The following is a 19,480-nucleotide window of genomic DNA, read 5'->3' as shown; positions in this document are numbered from 1 at the left end:
ATGATTGTTATGATGCAGTATATCACTTGTTTATGCTATAATATTACCAACCCTAATAATAACCTTGTTTGAGAACCATCCTAAAAGTGCAACACACCCTAAAGAAATCTTTACAACTTATCAATCCTAAATTATCGAGGTTAGGTTACGCTCGGGACGATTGCATCTCATACTATGCATTATAGCATCTTTGCCAATTCTTTAAACATTGTCCTTACCGGACAATGATGGTATTTCAGAATTTGGAGTTCTCCCGTATCGAAGCTTTTGCCTGCATAATCTTGCAATCAAGAAAGGCAAGTTCATCGCTTGCTCATGTCATTTGATTATTTTTATAATATTATATGCAAAGTACTATACTTATCACTCTTGCATTGAAAAGCAAATATTATTTTACAATTATGAATATGACTATGTGGTGGGCAATGGAACCATGGTATGTGTTGATTGGTGGAGGTTCCATTGCACGGGTACTATTCATCTAGGACTAAGTACCAATGCCGTCCAGTGATTCTAGCGCCGTACATACCGCGTTGACCATAAGATCTATAATGGCTCGGGGAAGTCAGCTGTATCTTTTCCCTCCCGCACGCCAACGGACTTGATAGAGCCTCGGCGGGGTCTTTGGAGGCACTGCCGTAGGTTGGGATGGCCTTTAAAATCCCCATCCGGACGTTTGGATGAGAGGCTCTACCGTCTATGAGGGATTGTCCATAGTACACCGGGGGTAAAGCCGTATGATCGGGAGATGTCTACCGGGGGTGTACGGATGGACAAAAGGGTGGGTTTGCAGGGTCGCGGAGAAGGCAGTGATTGGCTTGGATCTTACACCTGGCCCCACACCAAGGAAGTGTGGACGGGAAAGCGCACCCGGTTGGTATCAAGGATAAGTTCTCTTATGGGAAAAGTAACGCACCTCTGCGAGAGGATACTGAATTGTGACTGTCACTCCCTGTTCGGGAAGGGAACTGCGAACGCGGCAGAAAGGAACTCCATGAAGTTCTAGTCAACCTGTGAAGACTGACGGGCATAGTTTTCAGAATAAAATAAACCTTTTGAAGAAATGTTTATGAAAACTTGCATTTGCCTATGACTTTCTGGTCTGTGGCTGTAGCTAGTGCATGATACACCTATTCCCTAATATGAACTTGCTGAGTACGCTCGTACTCATCCCACTCTTAAATCCCCTGCTTAGCTATGGAGGCACTGAAGGGGAATCTACCGTGGAACTCGAAGACAAAGGAGTCAACTGCAACAAGATGAAGAATCCAAGAAAAGAGGTCAATGGAGTCAACTTCTGCATCAGCTGAAGTGGAAACTTAGACTAGTAATAGAAGGGAACATTTCCCTAATCTTAGCACCTAAGTAGTTAGAATTCTATAGCAAGCCTAGTATCTCTGGAGATAGTGATAGCAATAAGTTAGATTACGAGTCGTTCTTCTGGAACTTTATTTGAAGTTTTACCTCACTGTAAAGTAGGAGGCTGTGTTGATCTTCTGTAAATAGCTTGTGTATCCTTCTATAGACATACCTTGGACTCGCATATGTTTCTGTTGTACCACTCTGAGGGATGTAATATGAGTGGAACGGTGTTTCACTTGTGTTATGTCAACGACTTGTGTACTACACCATGCAGTGGTACGCTGGGTCACCACAAAAAATAACTCCAATAAAGGAAACTTTTATTGTTCGTAGAGGATGACATGCGGGACCCATGAGCCAGCAGCTTACTCAACGTTTCAAAGGCGGCATGAGATCGAAAGAAAAAGGCAAGTGACCAAATATCAGGAGCCAAAAATAATCCAAGATTTATTGTACATAGAGGATGACATGTGGGTCCCATTTTGCGGCAGCGGTCTCAATGTTTGTAATGCGGCTTGAGATCAAAAGAAAAAGAAAGTAGCTAGTAATTAGGGGGTGAAAAAACATCCAAGAAAAGAAACTTGATGGACATAGAGGATGACATGCGGGTCCCTTGAACCAACAGCTTACTCAACGTTTCAAAGGGGGCAGGGGATCAAAAGAAAAAGGCAAGCCAAAAATCAGAGGGTGAAAAAAATCCAACAAAGGAAACTTTTATAGCACACGAGAGGATGACATGCGGGTCCCATGAGCCGAGCAGGTACCTCCACGTTTCAAACGTGGCATGAGATCGAAAGAAAAAGGCAAGTGACCAAATATGAGGTGCCAAAAAAACTCCAAGAAAAGAAAGTTGATTGCTCATAGAGGATGACATGCGGGTCCCATTTAGCAGCAGCGGTCTCACCGTTTGAGAGGCGGCAGGGGATCGAAAGAAAAAGTCAAGTGACCAAATATGAGGTGCCAAAAATAATCCAAAAAAAGAAAGTTTTATAGTACATAGAGGATGACATGCGGGTCCCATTTAGCAGCAGCGGTATCACTGTTTGAGAGGCAGCAGGGGATCGAAAGAAAAAGTCAAGTTACCAAATATGAGGTGCCAAAAAAAATCCAAGAAAAGAAAGTTTTATAGTACATAGTGGATGACATGCGGGTCCCATTTAGCAGCAGCGGTATCACTGTTTGAGAGGCAGCAGGGGATCGAAAGAAAAAGTCAAGTGACCAAATATGAGGTGCCAAAAAAATCCAAGAAAAGAAAGTTTTATAGTACATAGAGGATGACATGCGGGTCCCATTTAGCAGCAGCGGTATCACCGTTTGAGAGGCGGCAGGGGATCGAAAGAAAAAGGTAAGTGACCAAATATGAGGTGCCAAAAATAATTCAAGAAAAGAAAGTTTTATAGTACATAGAGGATGACATGCGGGTCCCGAGTTAGCAGCAGCGGTATCACCGTTTGAGAGGCGGCAGGGGATCGAAAGAAAAAGGCAAGTGACCAAATTTGAGGTGCCAAAAAAACTCCAAGAAAAGAAAGTTGATTGCACATAGAAGATGACATGCGGGTCCCATTTAGCAGCAGCGGTCTCAACGTTTCCAAGGCGGCAAGGGATCAAAAGAAAAAGGAAGTAGCCGGAAATCGGGGGTCAAAAAAATCCAAGAATAGAAAGAATTTTGGTTCATAGAGGATGACATGCGGGACCCATGATCCCGCATCGTAAACGGCTCGATCGGAGAATGTTGAACGAGATGGCGCGATCTAGAAAAAACCAATGCCGAGAGGCTGCCATCCGGGCCCTACATCCCTCGGCGGTGCGGATTTGCGTTGACTCGGCCGGCGAACCCGAGATTTCGAGATGCACCACGTCCCGGCCACCATACGCGACGTTTTGGCCGCTTTCGTCGGGCTAGGTGGCCTCAAAAACGAGAAAAAAAAAAGTTTTGACATGCACCACGGAGGGACCAAAAATCGTCGGCCATGGTACACCAGCAACCACGGCGCGACTTCAACTTCGTCGGCCATGGCAACTTTTCTTGTAGTGATTGTTGCTGTTAAATGAGATAGTTGTTCCTGTTTTATATGTAGCCTAATGGGCCTAATTGGATGGAGTTGGCCCATTAGTCAAGTCTAGATTGGGCTGCTGTCTGCTGTGAGTGTTGTAGCTGTGAAATGAGCTATTTGTTGTTGTTGACTGAGAGATTTGTTGCTGTCAAGTATCACATAAGATAACAACTCCACCCTACTGCCAACACGATGTCTTTATTTTAGATTACCAGAGGTTTTCCCCCATTTCCACTGGAAAATACCTTATCAAATATGTACAAATCGTCTGCAACACAACTGAGCAAAACTGACAATACATTTCCCATAATCAAACGCTTACTTTGGCAAAATCTTTGTCACTTGGTGAATTGAAGCATGGGAGTTGTGCTAGTGTGTCCTACCTATCTGTTTAATCCTGTAATAGACTTGGCTTCTTTTTCAATGAAATTGGGGCTGGGGGGCAACCCGTGTTGATCTAAAAAAAAATCTTTGTCACTACATCATGCTAACATGCTAGATCAACAACAGCAAATAGAACATGCTTACCTAGCATCCAAGCACACAACAGGGCCAAGCATGCACAACACATCAGCATATGTAGTAAGCACATCATACACATGCTTAAACACTAAGCATACTTAATTAGAAACATAGTTCACACATACTTAAATAGAAACATAGTTCACAACGAGCATTAACCAAGTTTTAACACCACAAGCACGACAGAGTTTAACATAAACACACAACTAAAGAAAGAGGCATCGAGTAGGCGGGCAGGTCGGCAGGCGGGTAGGCAGGCAGGTCGGCACCATCCTCCGCATGCTCCTACTGCCGGGGGGCGTACTTCTTGAGGAACAGGCCGTAGGCGGCATGCTTGGCCCTGAGGTGTGCGGGTGTCTGCCCGCTGCCAACACCAGTGTAGGTGGCATGCTGGTACATGCCGAGGAAGTCCGTCGGCATTTCCTTGCGGCTGCACCAGGGGCACTTGAACCTCCCCGGGCCAAGAAGGTAGCGAATCTCCCCGGACCTAAGCTCGCGGAGAACATGCCTGCTCTTCCGGTCCCTATCCTCCCGGTCAGAACCGACTTCATCCGAAGGATCGTCCTGTTAGATGAAGTAAATTAGGTTAATTAGCTGCTATTGCATACAAACAATGTAATGACTATAAATAGAAAAGGAATGAAAACAATGCAAAGTAATTATTTGTATAAATGCACATTAGTTAGTAACTATACATACCATATCTAATTTAAACAAAAAACTAGTGTTTGGAATGGAACAAGTGGCAATACCATCACAGAAGAAAAACACTATGTCTAGATGCTGGAGAAAGGTATACTTGATACTCGGAAAGGATCCGGAGGATCCAATCCATCAATATGCATGCTCAAATCACACCAATGAGCGGATGCTCAAAAGGTATTAGTCATCACTTCGTATAGACCAAGTGATGCTAGCAATATTTGAGGCAAACAAAAACTTGGAGTGCCCAGTTGATGAAGATATGCAAAATAGTATGAAATACAAGCATATCCAAGTATAAACCAGATACACACAAAGCTTTGACAGCCACATACACCACCTAGCACCACCTAGCTATTAAACCATCAGAAACCCTTATTTTCTTCATAAAACAATCATAGTGGCATTCATATGTATGATACCCTACTTGTGAGGATCTCTATTAATAAAAACCAACAGTTTATCCATCAAGGTGAGCAACCAGTAAGCGGTACCAAGAGCTACCGAGGTCACATCAAACCTAGTAAGCCACGGCCATAGCATCAATCATCATAATATGGACAGATTCAGATTGTGATGAATATTAATCCAACAATAGTTGGCATCCATCCATTCTTCTCAAACAAATTGAATCATTACCAATACACAGTTCATCAATAAAGAATTCCAGTGAATATCCTTACACAACAAGCAACCATAGTTCAATTAGTAACAATAACAACACCAAATGATCAAGTTTACAGTAGCATGACTTGCACATGACACTCTAGTGAAGGCAAAGCTCCAGTCAAGAAATCAAGGCTTCCATGCAGTGATTAACGAGGCAACATCCGCAAGTATTGGAGCCACATTTCAACTTACGTGTCCATACAATGTAGTAGCGGTTAATCTAAAACCTGTCTAGACATCAATTGCAAGCGAGGCACAAGTGATAAGTGAATCATCCGAGTGCCTAGATCCATATAATTGCTAGGAACCAGTCATAATAGCAAGCTAATCAAACTAGATAGCCTTATTTATCGGCAGATAGGGATTACGGGGAACCCAACCAAGCAAGAACCTCGGATGAACACTTGAGCAAGCTCAAATTCATCTCCGTAACTACTAGAAATATCAAAATGGCTTGGTACTACAACAAATTCACAGCATATAGATTAGCCAAATCCACGGATTTCGTACAAGCTTGCGAGCGAGCAAGGCATTCCTGCATGTCGTCGGGGTCGGCGGAGAAATTTACCTCGGACGGGTCGGCGGAGTCGGATTCGTCGAAGGTGGGCACGTCGTCGGGGCTGTTGATCTTGAGCCCCGCCGCCTTCCTCTCCTGCCTCTCGTGGTTCTTCAGATTTTTCTTCTTGCGCCGCCGCTTCTGCACCTCTGTCTCGTGCGCACGCTTCTTGCTCGCCGGTGCAGCCACCGTCCTCTGGGCCCCAAGCGGAGCTCGGATCCGGGGCAGCTCCGCCCGCCGATGAAGCGGTCAAGCTGGGTTTCCTCAACCGCCGCCTCCTTGCCCTTCCCCTCCTTCCCCTTCCCCCTCTCCATGGACGAGCGCGAGCGAGCACGAGAGCGAGCTCTGCTGTTCTTGACCTAGGGTTTTTTGCCCGATTTGGGGATTGCTTTTGCTTTGGATAGATGTGCTGAAGAGGACAGGGGAGAAAGATATTTATATCTCTGTGGTTCCGTCGTGGCCGCGCGTGGACACGTAGGCATATAATACATAGAGGTATGGGTCATACGGGCTTGTACGTGGGCTGATACGAACCCAGCCAAACCCGAAGTACACAGGAAATGACGATCATGCCCCCAGACCCGAATCGGTATGAACGAATCATAACCGTCCACGTGTTTTCGCGGTTTGGCGAGTTTGTGGTGGGTGCGTACGGAAGCAAAAACGCTACCTAGTTATGCATGTTTCGTTGACTGGTATGGCCTGCCACTAGCGAGTTGTTTGACGGTCGACTATTTATGCACTGCTCACCACTACTCTGATATCTCCTATACGAACCCAACCTACCACTCATCCTCTCCCCAATCCCGATCACGTTTGGCCGACGATCGAACCTTGGGCGGCCTAGGATGTAGGGCACACCATGATGATGTTGATCGATAACGAAAGTGAGAACATCGACGACACGTCGACATCACACCTTATCTTCATCGATCTTTCTCAAAGAAAAATTCGATATCTCACGATCCAGTTGGAGTTTCTGTGTCTATCAAATATTATCTTCTCAGAATAGAAAAATATATCAAATATTATCTTCTCGGAATAGAAAAATGCCAAAGTGGGCCAAGAAGGAGTATAGGAATGACCTTAATGAGAGGTTGTAGTAGTGCACCTACAGCCTATTCATGCGTCGGCTCGTGGCATATGAGGGCCAAAACACCGGCCACAGGTTGATGTGGTGCCATTACAAATCCTTGATGTGCACCTTGGTGGGGTAGGTCGATGAACCACACTTGTTGAACGTTTCTAGTGCATTGATTCTAATGTGGAGGCTAACCCTGGAGAAATAAATCTAGGTCTCCAAGCAGGAATACCATTAGACCCTTGAGATACCAAGAAAGAAAACGCAAGACCATGTTAAACGATTAAGTCGGCTTGCTTTGTTGTGGCCGATGTGTTGCAAACGATTTCGAAACCGCTCGATGCCCTTGATGATGATTAGGGATATGCATAAGTTAATAATATTCGTTTATTTTCCCTTTTTATTTGATTACAGTGTGATGTCTTTCCTTTTTCTAGTTTTTATCTATCTATTAAATTTTATTTGTCTATACTCAAAATACCAGCAGTCTTCCATCTTGTGTTCTTGTTCGCTATGTTTTTGGTGTTTTTTGTGAAGTTGTTCCTAAAATTCGGAGTGTGTGTTACTTAATATGAAAACATATTTGTGAAGTATAAATCTATAGCATAATTGGGAAGTCTTTTTTGATCTATCTCGAACCACCAAGGACCAACCAATTACCCTCTATGGGCCCTTTGAGCAAGTGTCGCCTATATATAGATAGGCCACACTTCTAGAAGGGCCCATAAAAAGCCCTAACCCACACTCTCCACTACCATTTTCTATATAAGATAGGAAATCCAGCCCGTCTCCACACTCGTCACACCACCGTACTCCCCACTAATGAATCCCACTCCACGATTAGAACAAACCATACATGGCATGCAACACTCTCATCCCTTGACACTGGTCAAACTTAGCTCCCGTGCTACTAGTAGAACATCCCCCCTCTCCATGCTCTAGAGTCCTCCACCGGCATTTCCAATCAGTAGGTTTGTTCATCATTTCTACACAACGTGTTTCACCTTGTTCTTTTATACCCGCAAGTTTGTTCCTCTTTCTATTTTATCTCTCTTTCAGATCCATAGCGATCTTGTGGGAGCAGCCTCGATTTGTGCCCCGAATTGGCGGAGGATGTGTGGGGAAGGATCCGGCCATGGAGGGTGGCCGAGTGGTGCTAGGTTCCCGGTGGGGGCGCTGATGCTGTTGAAGAGGGGTTCGGTGAGCGACTGTGAAGTGGAGAATTATACCCGACCCCTCGTTCAAGAGTAAATATAAGGGACAAGGAGCATAATCTTACACCTTTAAAACGTATAGGGGTTCGGTTAGGTGTCGTTTAGAGGTTTAAAACTAAAACTATATGGATCAGATATAGATGCTCGAATAATTAAAAAAACACCGGTAAGTATCATTGTCACATCATTGCCTCTAGGGGCCTTTTCGACACCTCCGCCTTGTCTATCCCCTCCTCGACCTCCTCTGCCGGTTCACGTCGTCGTGAACCACGTTAAGGTGGAACCCTAGAGCGGTTGCAATATGGTCACGTTGCCACCTGCCAGTTCATCTTCAACTTTCTTTGTAGCCCTAGCCTTGCCAGTTCATCTTCAACTTTCTTTGCAGCCCTAGCCGATGTGTGTCGCGTCTTTGTGAGGCCTTCCTCGGCATTTGATGTCTCTTGTCCCGTACAAGCTCCCCGGCATTAGCCCCTCTAGAGCATTCTCTTTCGGCCCATCTACCACGTACTGTAGCTCGGCCAAGTAGGTAGGTTTTTATGTACATAATAAAATTTGTAGATGAATTTGATGGTGTATACTATGGTGAATAGTGTGATCCCGAGCTTCAGTTCCATTCAAAAAAAAATACAAGTTTTAAATAATTCTAAAAAAAATCATGATATGGCCTACAAGCATGCAAAATCGGAAGACGGAATTATTTTTATTATGGACACATAAAAATGGAAAATCTTTTAGAATCGAAGATTTGAGAATATGCACACTTTGATTCATACTTTCATCATTTTTTTGTAGACTAATACAAAGTATTTGAAATTGATACTTTTACACCATTGGCTACACATGGATGTTATTTCAATTTTTAGACTCGTAAATATTATTTCCATTTAAAAGAAAATAGCAAGATCAATGGAGCTTGAGAGAAAGAAATAAACTCTTGGATTTTACAAGGTTTTCGAATGTACAATGCGTGCATGGATGGATCCACCATGGCTCATGGGTGTGCTGATGAACACCTAAAAATTTCTCAAAATTTTTGCACGTATATACTGTATATACTTCATATATCACTTCCGGTATATTTTTAGCACATCTAGCTCACATTTTCTCTTTCAAACTGAGACCAGATCTTGAATTACCAAATACTCTCCATGCATCCACAAATAAGTGTACTTCTAACTTTTGTTCCAAATTAATTCTTGTAAAATTTGATTAACTTTATAGGAGAACATAATATTATTTATGACACTACATTTTTAAGATGTAGGGCCCCTTTGATTCATAGGAATTGTAAAGGAATAGTGCAGGATTTGAATCCTATAGAAAAACTTCCTACACAAGTTGTTTGATTCATAGGAACATATCCTATAGGAACTAATCCTATAGCAATCTTGTAATGCAAATCCTATAGGAAAAAAGCATTAGGTCATACCTCATGGAAAAATTCCTTTGCTACAATCAAACAAACTTCATCTTCCCATAAGATTCAAGTATGCATGACATCCTAATCCTATACTTTTCCTATTCCTATATTTTCCCTATCCTATGAATCAAAGGAGCCCGTAGAGTCTCATAATATACCGCTTCGATGTCATATATATTGTTACTCTTTTCTACAAAGTTAGTCAAATTTTAAAAAAATACTTATGATCAAAGCTAGAAGTAGGTACAGGTTTTTGTAGACGGCATTGCCAACTAGCCGAAAACAATAAGTTAAAAACGAGTAGAGGCCCAGCTAGGCGGCACCCCATGGTTCTAATGTCGCCTACGCCGGGTCAGAAGAGGAAGGAAAGCAGAAAGCCAGGTTATTTTTGTCAGAATCGTCCCGGGAGACGTCTTGTGTTGGACAGACGGCTTCCAGGCGTCTTTTGTTGGACAAACGGCTTCCAAGCTATGATAGATGATAGATTAAATTCTTGTATTGTATTTTTATTTACATTTTTGCTTGTTTTTCAATTTTTTGAGAAATTGTTGCTCAATGGCCGATTTTATCTTTTAATGGGGTGGCGTGGACCATTTTCATAGCATCTACAGTCGCGTCCCCCAAAGCGTCCCCAAAATCGATTAGGGGCGCGCCGGACAAAAAAGGTTCCAGCCGGGTTTTCCAAAGCCGATTTTTGTCCGACGCGGCCCGATACGGTGTCCGACGCCCCGAGCCCGTCACCATCCCACAGGGGATGCACCGGGCACGCCGGACACAACGAAAAGCGAGGCGAAGCAATGCGAGCCCGACGCGTCAACGGCACAGGGAAAATTCGTGTCCCACTCCCGCCAAATCCCGCCCCTCCCGCCACATTGCGCCTATCCCGCCGCGCATTTCTGGCCTCCCAACACATATCACGTCGCCGATTCATTTCTCCTATCCCGCCATTTCGTTTCTCCCTCCCACCGTCCACCCGCCGCCGCTACCCTCTCCCCATTCCATGGCACCGCCGACAGCCCCAAAAAGATGGCCAAAAAAGCGGCCAAGAAGCCACCGGGCAATGAGACGAAAGGGGCGAAAGCTCTTTGTGAAGCCGCGGAAGGCGCCGGCTTCAAAGAAGAAGCAGGAAGGATGGAGCGATGATCAATGGCAGCAAGATTGTCTGCGCCGGAAAATGGCGACGGCGGAGCGGAAAGGACGGAGGGCGGCGGAGCAGTAGAAGAAGGCTCTGGCGGCGCGCCAGCACCAGCACATAATGGCTGGGTGTATCGCCGCCACCAATGCGAGCCCATGGAGTACGTCTGTGCCGGTGTACGTTCTGGAAGTGATCTCTCCGTCGACATCCGCCTTCTACAACGACGGCCCCCCTGCCACTCCCGGGTGCGTGACGCCAAACTTGTCGCCCCACTAACAGGATGCGCTGCCGCATGGTGGCTTCAACCCCAACAACCTCTTCTACTCCCCGGCGTACGAGCAAGCGCCTCAGCGCGAGCCAAGACCCGGTCCGGACGGCGCCCCGTTCACTGGCCGCATGGGGCCGCTTGAATTCGACGGCGCCGGTGCTGAGGACGAGGACGGGGGTGAGGACGAGGAGGAGGAGGAAGAGGAGGGGTGGAGGACGACGACGACGAGGACGAAGAGGGCGGCGAGGAAGAGGATGAGGAGGGTGCCGGTGAGGATGATCTCGTGGAGGTAGACGCGCATGGCGTGAGGACTAGGAAGATGAAGAAGAAAAAGGCGACGGGCACACAAGGCTCCAAGTGGACGGTTTTGGAGGATCTATGTTTGTGCGAGTCGTGGGCGACGGTGAGCCATGACTCCATCATCGGCGCCAACCAAAAATGCGGGAAGTATTGGGCAAGGATCAAGGCCGAGTTCGATGAGCGCAAGCTCATCAACAGCGACTACAACATAGTGACAATGAAGAGGAGCCAAAAGGCAATATCGACGCGATGGGCCATCATCCAGGCGTCGGTGAACTCCTTTCATGGGTACCATCACGACTTAGTGACCAGTGGCGACAGCGGCGCTGACATCGCCCAACTGGTACGACTCTTTCTTACATAATCTGTAGCGTCTACATTGTGTTCGATGAAATGGTTCCGCTTCCTTTGATTAGTTTGACAAGGCCATGGATTTGTACCGGCTCGGAAGGTCACAAATCTTTCACGCTGATGCATTGCTATAGCAAGCTCAAAATGAACCACAAATGGCAGTTGACGCGTCTGTCGTTGTCCAAGGGGAAGGACGCCATTGATCTGGACGCGCCGCTGGTAACGTCGGCAGGGCGTCCTACTGGCAACAAGGCTGCCAAGGCCGCCTTGGCCGACGCTGCGTCGTCTGAGAAGACGCGGGCGTCGATCACGAAATACCTTGCCAACATCTCCTCGACATTTCTCTCCCGCGACAAATAGGCCGACAAAAGGTGGACGGAGCTGCTCAAGAGGTAAGAGGAGAAGTTGGAGCTCAAGAAACGCAGGGACGACATGTCCCTGCTGAGAGCGTTGACAGAGGGAATGTCTCCCCGGACGCAGGCGGCGCACAACTTCTTCAAAGGCCAGATCCTCGACGACATCGAAGCCAAAATGGTGGCGGCCCAGGCAGAGGCAGCAACCCCAACCCCAACCCCGAAGCAAGAGTCGAAAGACGAGTCTCCTGTTGCTACACCTGCGTCGGCCTTCTCTGCCTTGGCGTCAGCGACGAAGCATGCACAGCACCGAACAGATCGCGACGTGATCATCGGGCCTACGTCGACTCGCGCGTGTCCAGTACTTTGATCACCGCTACTTTGATCGCGATTCGGCGGGAACGCGTCCCCCAAACGCTCACCGCTACTCTGATCGCGATTCGCCGGGAACGCGTCCCCCAAACGCTCACGCTCGATCCGGCGCGCTTCGGGACGCGACTGGAGATGCTCTCAATTTCTCACCTTGTTCTTTTTAATGATTAAAACTTGAAAATCCGAAGTTAAATTTCTGGATCCGTCCCTGAATGCGTGCTATTTGCAGTAAAATGGCCGTATGTTTTCCATACACATATTTGCAATGTCTGTCCGTTTGTCCATATAAAAGCATACAATCCAAGTATACAAAACCGTGCGAAGTCCCGGCAAGTAAAAGTGAGAACCCACATGCCACTAAACATCCACGGGAACTGAACAACAAAGTAAGTTAGGCTCACTGATACATCCATGACGAGTATCTTATTATTCTGCAATGGTGGCCGGCTGGCAGCTCAACTCTCACAAGCAGCGGTCGCGGGACTCAGGCGCTCAGTGCTGTCCGGGCAGCTTCTCCTTGATCTTGTCCATGATGCCCTTCTTCTCGCCGGTGGCATGCGTCCCCGTGCCAGCCATCCCGGTGTGTCCCTGCTGCACGTAAGGGGCGCCGGTGGCTGTGGGGACGTGCGTACCAGTGCCGGTCATTCCAGTGTGACCCTGCTGCCCATAGGCGCCACCGGTGGCCGTGGTGCCATGCGCCCCGGTGCCTGTCATTCCAGTGTGACCCGGCTGCCCATAGGCGCCACCGGTCGCCGTGGTGTGCTGCGGGTCAGCGTGGCCGCCAGGCAGCTTCTCCTTGATCTTGTCCATGATCCCCTTCTTCTCTCCGGTGCCGTGCGTCCCCGTGCCGGTCACTCCGGTGTGCCCTTGCTGCCCGTAAGCGCCGCCAGTGGCTGTGGTGCCATGCGCCCCGGTGCCGGTCACTCCAGTGTGACCCTGCTGTCCGTAGGTACCCATGGGTGCGGTGGTGCCATGCGCCCCCGTGCCGGTTACCCCAGTGTAACCCGGCTGCCCGTAGGCGCCACCGGTTGCGGCGGTTTGCTGCTGGTTCTTGTGGCCACCAGGGAGCTTCCCCTTGATCTTCTCCTTGATGCCCTTCTTCCTCCTCCCGCCCATGCCATCATCCTCAGACTGAAAGTAATAATCATAGTTGTTATTGCCTTATTGGAACAGCAAAATACTGATAAATACGTGCACAACTAGAGCAAGTCAGCAAGTATAATACGCGTACCGAGCTGGAGCTGGAGCTTGAGCTGCCGGAGCGGTGCAGGATCCCGCGGGCCTTCTGCTCGACCTTGGCGCCGGTGCCGACGCCCCCTCCGTGCCCTCCAATGACGCCACCGTGTCCGGCCACCGGGTTGCCGTACTCGTCGACGCGGTTAGTCGCCTGACCGTGCTGTCCCTGGTACTCCATCTTGCACAAGTGATAAGATTTTACCTCACGAAATCTGGCTAGTAGGTGTTGTTTAGTAGAATGCGAGTAGTAGCTGTGTTTTTGTAAGCAGTGATGGCCGAGGACATACTTATAAGCAGTTTGAGGAGCTGGGATAGGCATCGCTGTTGCATCGATCAAGCGCCACGATAGGGCGCTACGTGTGAGTTGGTAGGCGGAAAGCCTGTGACTGCTGACTCGCCCACGACGAGAAGCCGGGCGTGTGCAGATAGTCGGCGCGTCGGACGAAGTCGCCACGTCTCGGCTCCTTCTGGAAGCATGGACAGGTGACCGATAGCTCGCATCGATTATCCAAAACAAGTCTGATATTCGTCCCATCGTTTATGTAACTAGCACGGTGGCGAGATGGGCAATAATATTCTATCAGTTTTGCAAATTCTAAGTTTCGGAAGCTTTAACAAGTGTTAGTTAACTTTTTTGGGTAAAAAAGGATATATTAAGGGTGTCAAATTACATTACTGTAGTGGGTTTCAATACCGACATAAATAAAGTGCAAACAACAGCAAACACGAATCTTCAATCAGAAATTAATAAAATCCAATGGTGAAGCACATGACTGAGACATAAGCTACGTGAACGTCTCAGCTAGCTGAAACTTAGCCATTCCGATATATTAAGCAGCTTGGGTTACATGGAGGTCAAGCTCGAGGGCTGTGTTACACACTCCGGTCGAGAACCTAACCACAAATCAGATCGAGCATCTGCTCTTGCAAAGTTTGCAAGATAGTGACTAACCCTAACTTGTGAACGATCCACTTTTACAAAGTAAATATCCCTACTACAATTAACTTTGTAGCCATTGGATTTGTATCTCGATTCATGTCGATCTTACCGTTACTCAGAAAATTTGCATCCGGTACAAAATAATTATTCACAAAATACAAAATAATTATTCATGGGTAAAAATGTCTCTAGTACACAATTTATTTTGTTCACATCCCACTAATATTGTCCATCTCGCAAATTGTTCACGTCCCACAAATACTAGGATGATTGGGTGACATCCTGACGTCAGCATGTGCGTCCATTATATTCTGTTGACTATAATTTTCAGAAAATATACTTATCCTCTCTCGTAGAACTTAAATGCATACTATATAAAATTTGGGTTTAGTTAAAACTACCAAAAATAGCGCGTAAAAATTTCGTGGAATTTGTGCTAATAAACTATATCCCTCTACATAAGCAAAGTAATACTTACTTACACATGAAGTTCAGAGGGAACACAATTAGACACAAATTACATGTGAGCATTTATTTGCTTTGATCTCCCTCTTTAGTTGTAATTTTACCTCATGTATCTCGCAACAAGTTGCTAAAAACGACTAGAACTTACAATTGACATCCATCACTCGATGCATTGCTAGATTTAAAACTTTTTCACTTTGGCAATGCATAGAGCTAAACCTAGGCTTAAAGCAGGCATGCAGTCATGGATAGATAGTCTATGAGCTTGTAAGAACTTGCGAATGTTATGTACATATTTATCCATTATATAAAATAAAAAAAATCATAGTATGAAGTCTTTCCCTATGGTAAATGTGTCAAAAGAAACAACTTACAATTCAATCTTGTTAAATGAGATGATCTAAGCAATACAAATGAATCCAACAAAATGTGGCAAACATCAAAATTACCGTCTAGCAAAAAAAATATAAGGAACTTCTTTGGATGATATGCTCCTTTATTTGAAGTGAATTTTATATATTTTTGGAAACATCATATCTTCGTATCCCACATGCTCACAAAGTTGTTTCGAGAAAATATGACTTTTTATGCAACTTGTGTACAAAAGACAATTTGATGCCAAAATAATGTTTTTCACGAGACTTTTTTTTTGTCTTTTCACACATTATCATTTTTTCGTGAAACATTACGTGCCCACATAGAATGTCGAGATATATGCGCAAATATTTTCCTAAATTTTTCATCATTATTAAAAAATTGAGCAAAGGGAGCATATACACGTGTGATCAAAAGTGAATTCCGGTCAAAAACTGGATATATTGATATCTAAAGTACTATCCTACATGGTAACTGCAAGATAATTAAAAGTACAAAAAAATGTAATATAGTGGTACAACTAATATGTGTTGGAGATATGCCCAAGAGGCAATAATAAAAGTGTTTATTGTTATATCTTAGTGTTCATGATAAATGTTTACATCCCATGCTATAATTGTATTAACCGGAAATATTAATACTTGTGTGTTTTATAAACATAAAGGAGTCCCTAGTAAGCCTCTTGTTAAACTAGCTTGTTGATTAATAGATGATCATGGTTTCTTGATCATGAACATTGGATGTTATTAATAACAAGATCATATCATTAGGTGAATGATGTGATGGACATACACCCATAGTAAGCCTAGCATATGATCAAGTCATTAAGTTCGTTGTGCTTTAAGCTTTAAATATACATAGTAACATAATCATTCGACCATGAGATCGTGTTAATCACCTACACCAGATGGATGCTTTGATGACACCAAACACTACTTCGTAAATGGGTTGTTATAAAGGTGGCATTAAGTGTTCGGAACGTATAGGATTGAGGCACATGGATCCAGAGTGGGATTTGTCCATCCAAATGACGGATATATATACTCTAGGCCCTCACGGTGGAATGACATCCAATTAGCTTGCAAGCATGTGACTGGCTCACAAGGGATATCATATCACGGTACGAGTAAACAGTACTTATCGGTAAACGTGGTTGAACTAGGTATGGAGATACCGACGATCAAACTTCGGATAAGTAAAATATCTCGAGACAAAGAGAATTGTTATTTTATGTAAATGGTTCTTTCGATCACGAAATCATCGTTCAATATGTGGGAGCTATTATGGATCTCCAGGTCCCGCTATTAGTTATTGATCGGAGAAGAGTCTCAATCATGTCCACATATTTCTCGAACCGTAGGGTGACACACTTAAAGTTTGATGTCATTTTAAGTAGATATAGAATATGAAATGGAGTTCGAATGTTATTCGGAGTCTCGGATGGGATCCAGGACATCACAAGGAGTTCCGGAATGGTCAGGAGAATAAGATTCATATATGGGAAGTGACATTCCAAGTTTGGGAGTGGTCCGGTGAATTTATGGAAGGTTGTAGAAGTTTCTAGAATCATCCGGAATAAATCACTATGGAAGGAGGAGTCCGGCCGGAGGGACTCCACCAACCCTAGCCAACCCACCAAGTGGAAAGTGGACTCCACCTAGTTGACCGGCCAAGAAAGAAGGAAAGGGAGAAATCCCTCTCCCTCTAGGTTTCTAAATTTGGTAAGTTTTGGAGTTGGACTCCAATGTGGTTTTGGGGTAAACCCTAGGGATTTCCACCTATTTAAAGGGGAAGAGAGGGGAGGGGATGAACACACAAGTTGGCCTCACCACCAAGGGGCTTCCAGGTCGGCACCCCAAGCTCCCCTCTCTCCCAAACCCTAGCTACTCCCTCCTCCTATTTCTCCTATAGTGCTAGATCTCCACCACCACCTTCACCACGTCGTCATGCTGGCGGGATTCCGAGGAGGATCTACTACATCCGCTGCCCGCTAGAACGGGAAGAAGGACATCGTCATCAACACCGTACGTGTGACCGAGTGCGGAGATGCTGCCCGATTGTGGCACCGTCAAGATCTTCTACGCGCTTTTGAAAGCGACAAGTGATCGACTACATCCACCACAAGATTTATCTCGTTAACGCTTTGCGATCTTCGAGGGTATTTTGATCTTTACCTCGTTGCTATGATCTACTAGATTAGATCTTGGCTTGTTATTCGCTCTTGCGGTAGGAATTTTTTTGTTTTCTATGCTACGAATTCCTACAATATGAATAATTCCATTCATAAATAAGTATCAATGCATATATTTTACTTAATGGTATACATTTTTAATCCATCCGATATTCTTCACCTATGGAATATTTTTTAAATATAATGCAATAAAATCATTGGATCATAGGGATTCAAGACCACACTTTTGGCTGCATGCACTTTCAAGCTTCCTCAGTTTGGCATTGATGATAATCTTAATAAGAGGGTTAATAAAATTATTTTTCAAAAATTGTGTTGTTTATTTGAGAGGTATGCAATTGTAATCAATGATACAAAAAATTATAATAAACCCTCTACCCCTTCCCATGGGTATCAAGTGCAAAACTTGAGAAAAATCTAGAAGAAAAATATCCATTATTTGCTTCGACTTCAAGTAGTTTACCTTTAACTGTGTTAATAGTCTAACATTATTGGTTTACAGAGAATCAAATTAATATGTATGTGTTCGTAATTAATTTGTCCATTTATCTTATATGAGTGAATGAAATACACATAATTAATGCATGTACCTTGAAAATGGTGTATAAGTACTAAAATGGATATTTAAGTACTAGTATAACTTTGTAGTTCATATAAAAAATATGGCAAAGAGAAAATTTTGGTTATGAATATCCGAAACTAAATATGCACCCTATAGTTTTTTTTTATAAAATCCAAATATGGTTTGATAATTATTTAAACTAGCATGGAATTATTTTATGATCTAGATATGATATTCACAAAATGGTAGACAGTTTAAAACACATGGATGTGCTTTGCTTTGTAGGTAGTGAATCATCACTAGGAAACGCCTACAAGCAGTCCATTCTTATGGGCATTAATGATCATCTTTTTTTTTGAGATAAATAGCTGCGTTGTATTAATTCAAAACCCTGTCTGATACAATCAGGTTCACAATGCAATCAGGGATAATCCTAGACCACACCTTACACAATTTATTCACGCAGCCCTTGTTTCGCCATACTGTGAGCAGCTTCATTTGCTGACCTCCTCACCGCTCGCACCGAGGACTCGTCGAAACCTTGAAGAAGAGCTTTTATTTCAGACACTAGCGGACCGTACACTGATCGATCCTGGCCCTTCCTGCTCAGTTTCGCTGCAACCTCGACACTGTCCGTCTCCAAAACGACACGTCGACTCCGCACCTCTCTTGCCACCAGTAGACCCCTCCTACACGCCAACAACTCAGCCCCCTCCGCGTCCGACAGGTGCGGGAAAAAATGGCATGCTCCCGCCACGAAGCTACCATGATGATCGCGAACGACCACACCGCCCCCTCCAATACCATCAGCAGAGTGAAAAGAGCCATCAACGTTCACCTTGTGCCAACCAACACTCGGGGGACTCCAGCGATCCCTCATCTTCAGTGAGGCCGGGTTAGAATTGCAGTGGATATTAAACCACTCCTCCACCATATCCAAAGTCTTCCTGACTGTAACCCTCGGATCCTCGAGCCGCTTAGATTCCGTCGCATCATTCCTAGCCTGCCACAGGTTGTAGATGAGCATCATTACCGTAGCAGCCATCCTACCATCCAACTTACCAATCCAGTCTAGCAGCCATCCTTTGAGTTGGGAATGACAAGCCAGATGAGCAGGAGGTTTTTCCAGTTCCACCTCCAATGCGTCTTCCAGGAGCTGCCAAGTCATGGCCGAGTGAGGGCAGGACCAGAACCTGTGAGGTAAGCTCTCCTCTCTGTGGCACACAAGACAGATTATACCGTCTTTTATACACCTGTGCTTGAGCTCCTTTCCCACAGCCAGTCCGTTCTCAATCAGTCGCCAGAAGTGCACCTTCACCTTGCCTGGCACATTTGTCCCCCACATTGCAAGC

The 19,480-nt window shown here is 45.1% G+C and overlaps 1 protein-coding gene across 1 annotated transcript; it reads right to left on the bottom strand.

Moving 5' to 3' along the window:
• Positions 1-12,851: 12,851 nt before the first annotated feature.
• LOC124688678 (dehydrin DHN3-like) lies at positions 12,852-13,776 on the bottom strand. Its single transcript, XM_047222320.1, has 2 exons — positions 13,591-13,776; positions 12,852-13,490 (listed from the first exon to the last, which is right to left on the bottom strand). Exons 1-2 carry the CDS (start codon positions 13,771-13,773, stop codon positions 12,852-12,854), a joined length of 822 nt encoding a protein of 273 aa, XP_047078276.1. The 5' UTR covers positions 13,774-13,776.
• Between the last annotated feature and the right edge of the window lie 5,704 nt (positions 13,777-19,480).

The sequence above is a fragment of the Lolium rigidum genome, chromosome 2 (assembly GCF_022539505.1).
Source record: "Lolium rigidum isolate FL_2022 chromosome 2, APGP_CSIRO_Lrig_0.1, whole genome shotgun sequence".
NCBI classification, from domain to species: domain Eukaryota; kingdom Viridiplantae; phylum Streptophyta; class Magnoliopsida; order Poales; family Poaceae; genus Lolium; species Lolium rigidum.
Note: the sequence above shows the minus strand (reverse complement) of the source record. Positions and strands in the feature narration are given on the sequence as shown.

Bases quoted from the DNA above. Each gene is read 5' to 3' on its own strand.
- LOC124688678 (XM_047222320.1), bottom strand. From the start codon at position 13,773: ATGGAGTACCAGGGACAGCACGGTCAGGCGACTAACCGCGTCGACGAG. The intron at 13,491-13,590 runs GTACGCGTATTA...TATTACTTTCAG, and splicing joins CAAGCTCCAGCTCCAGCTCG to TCTGAGGATGATGGCATGGG.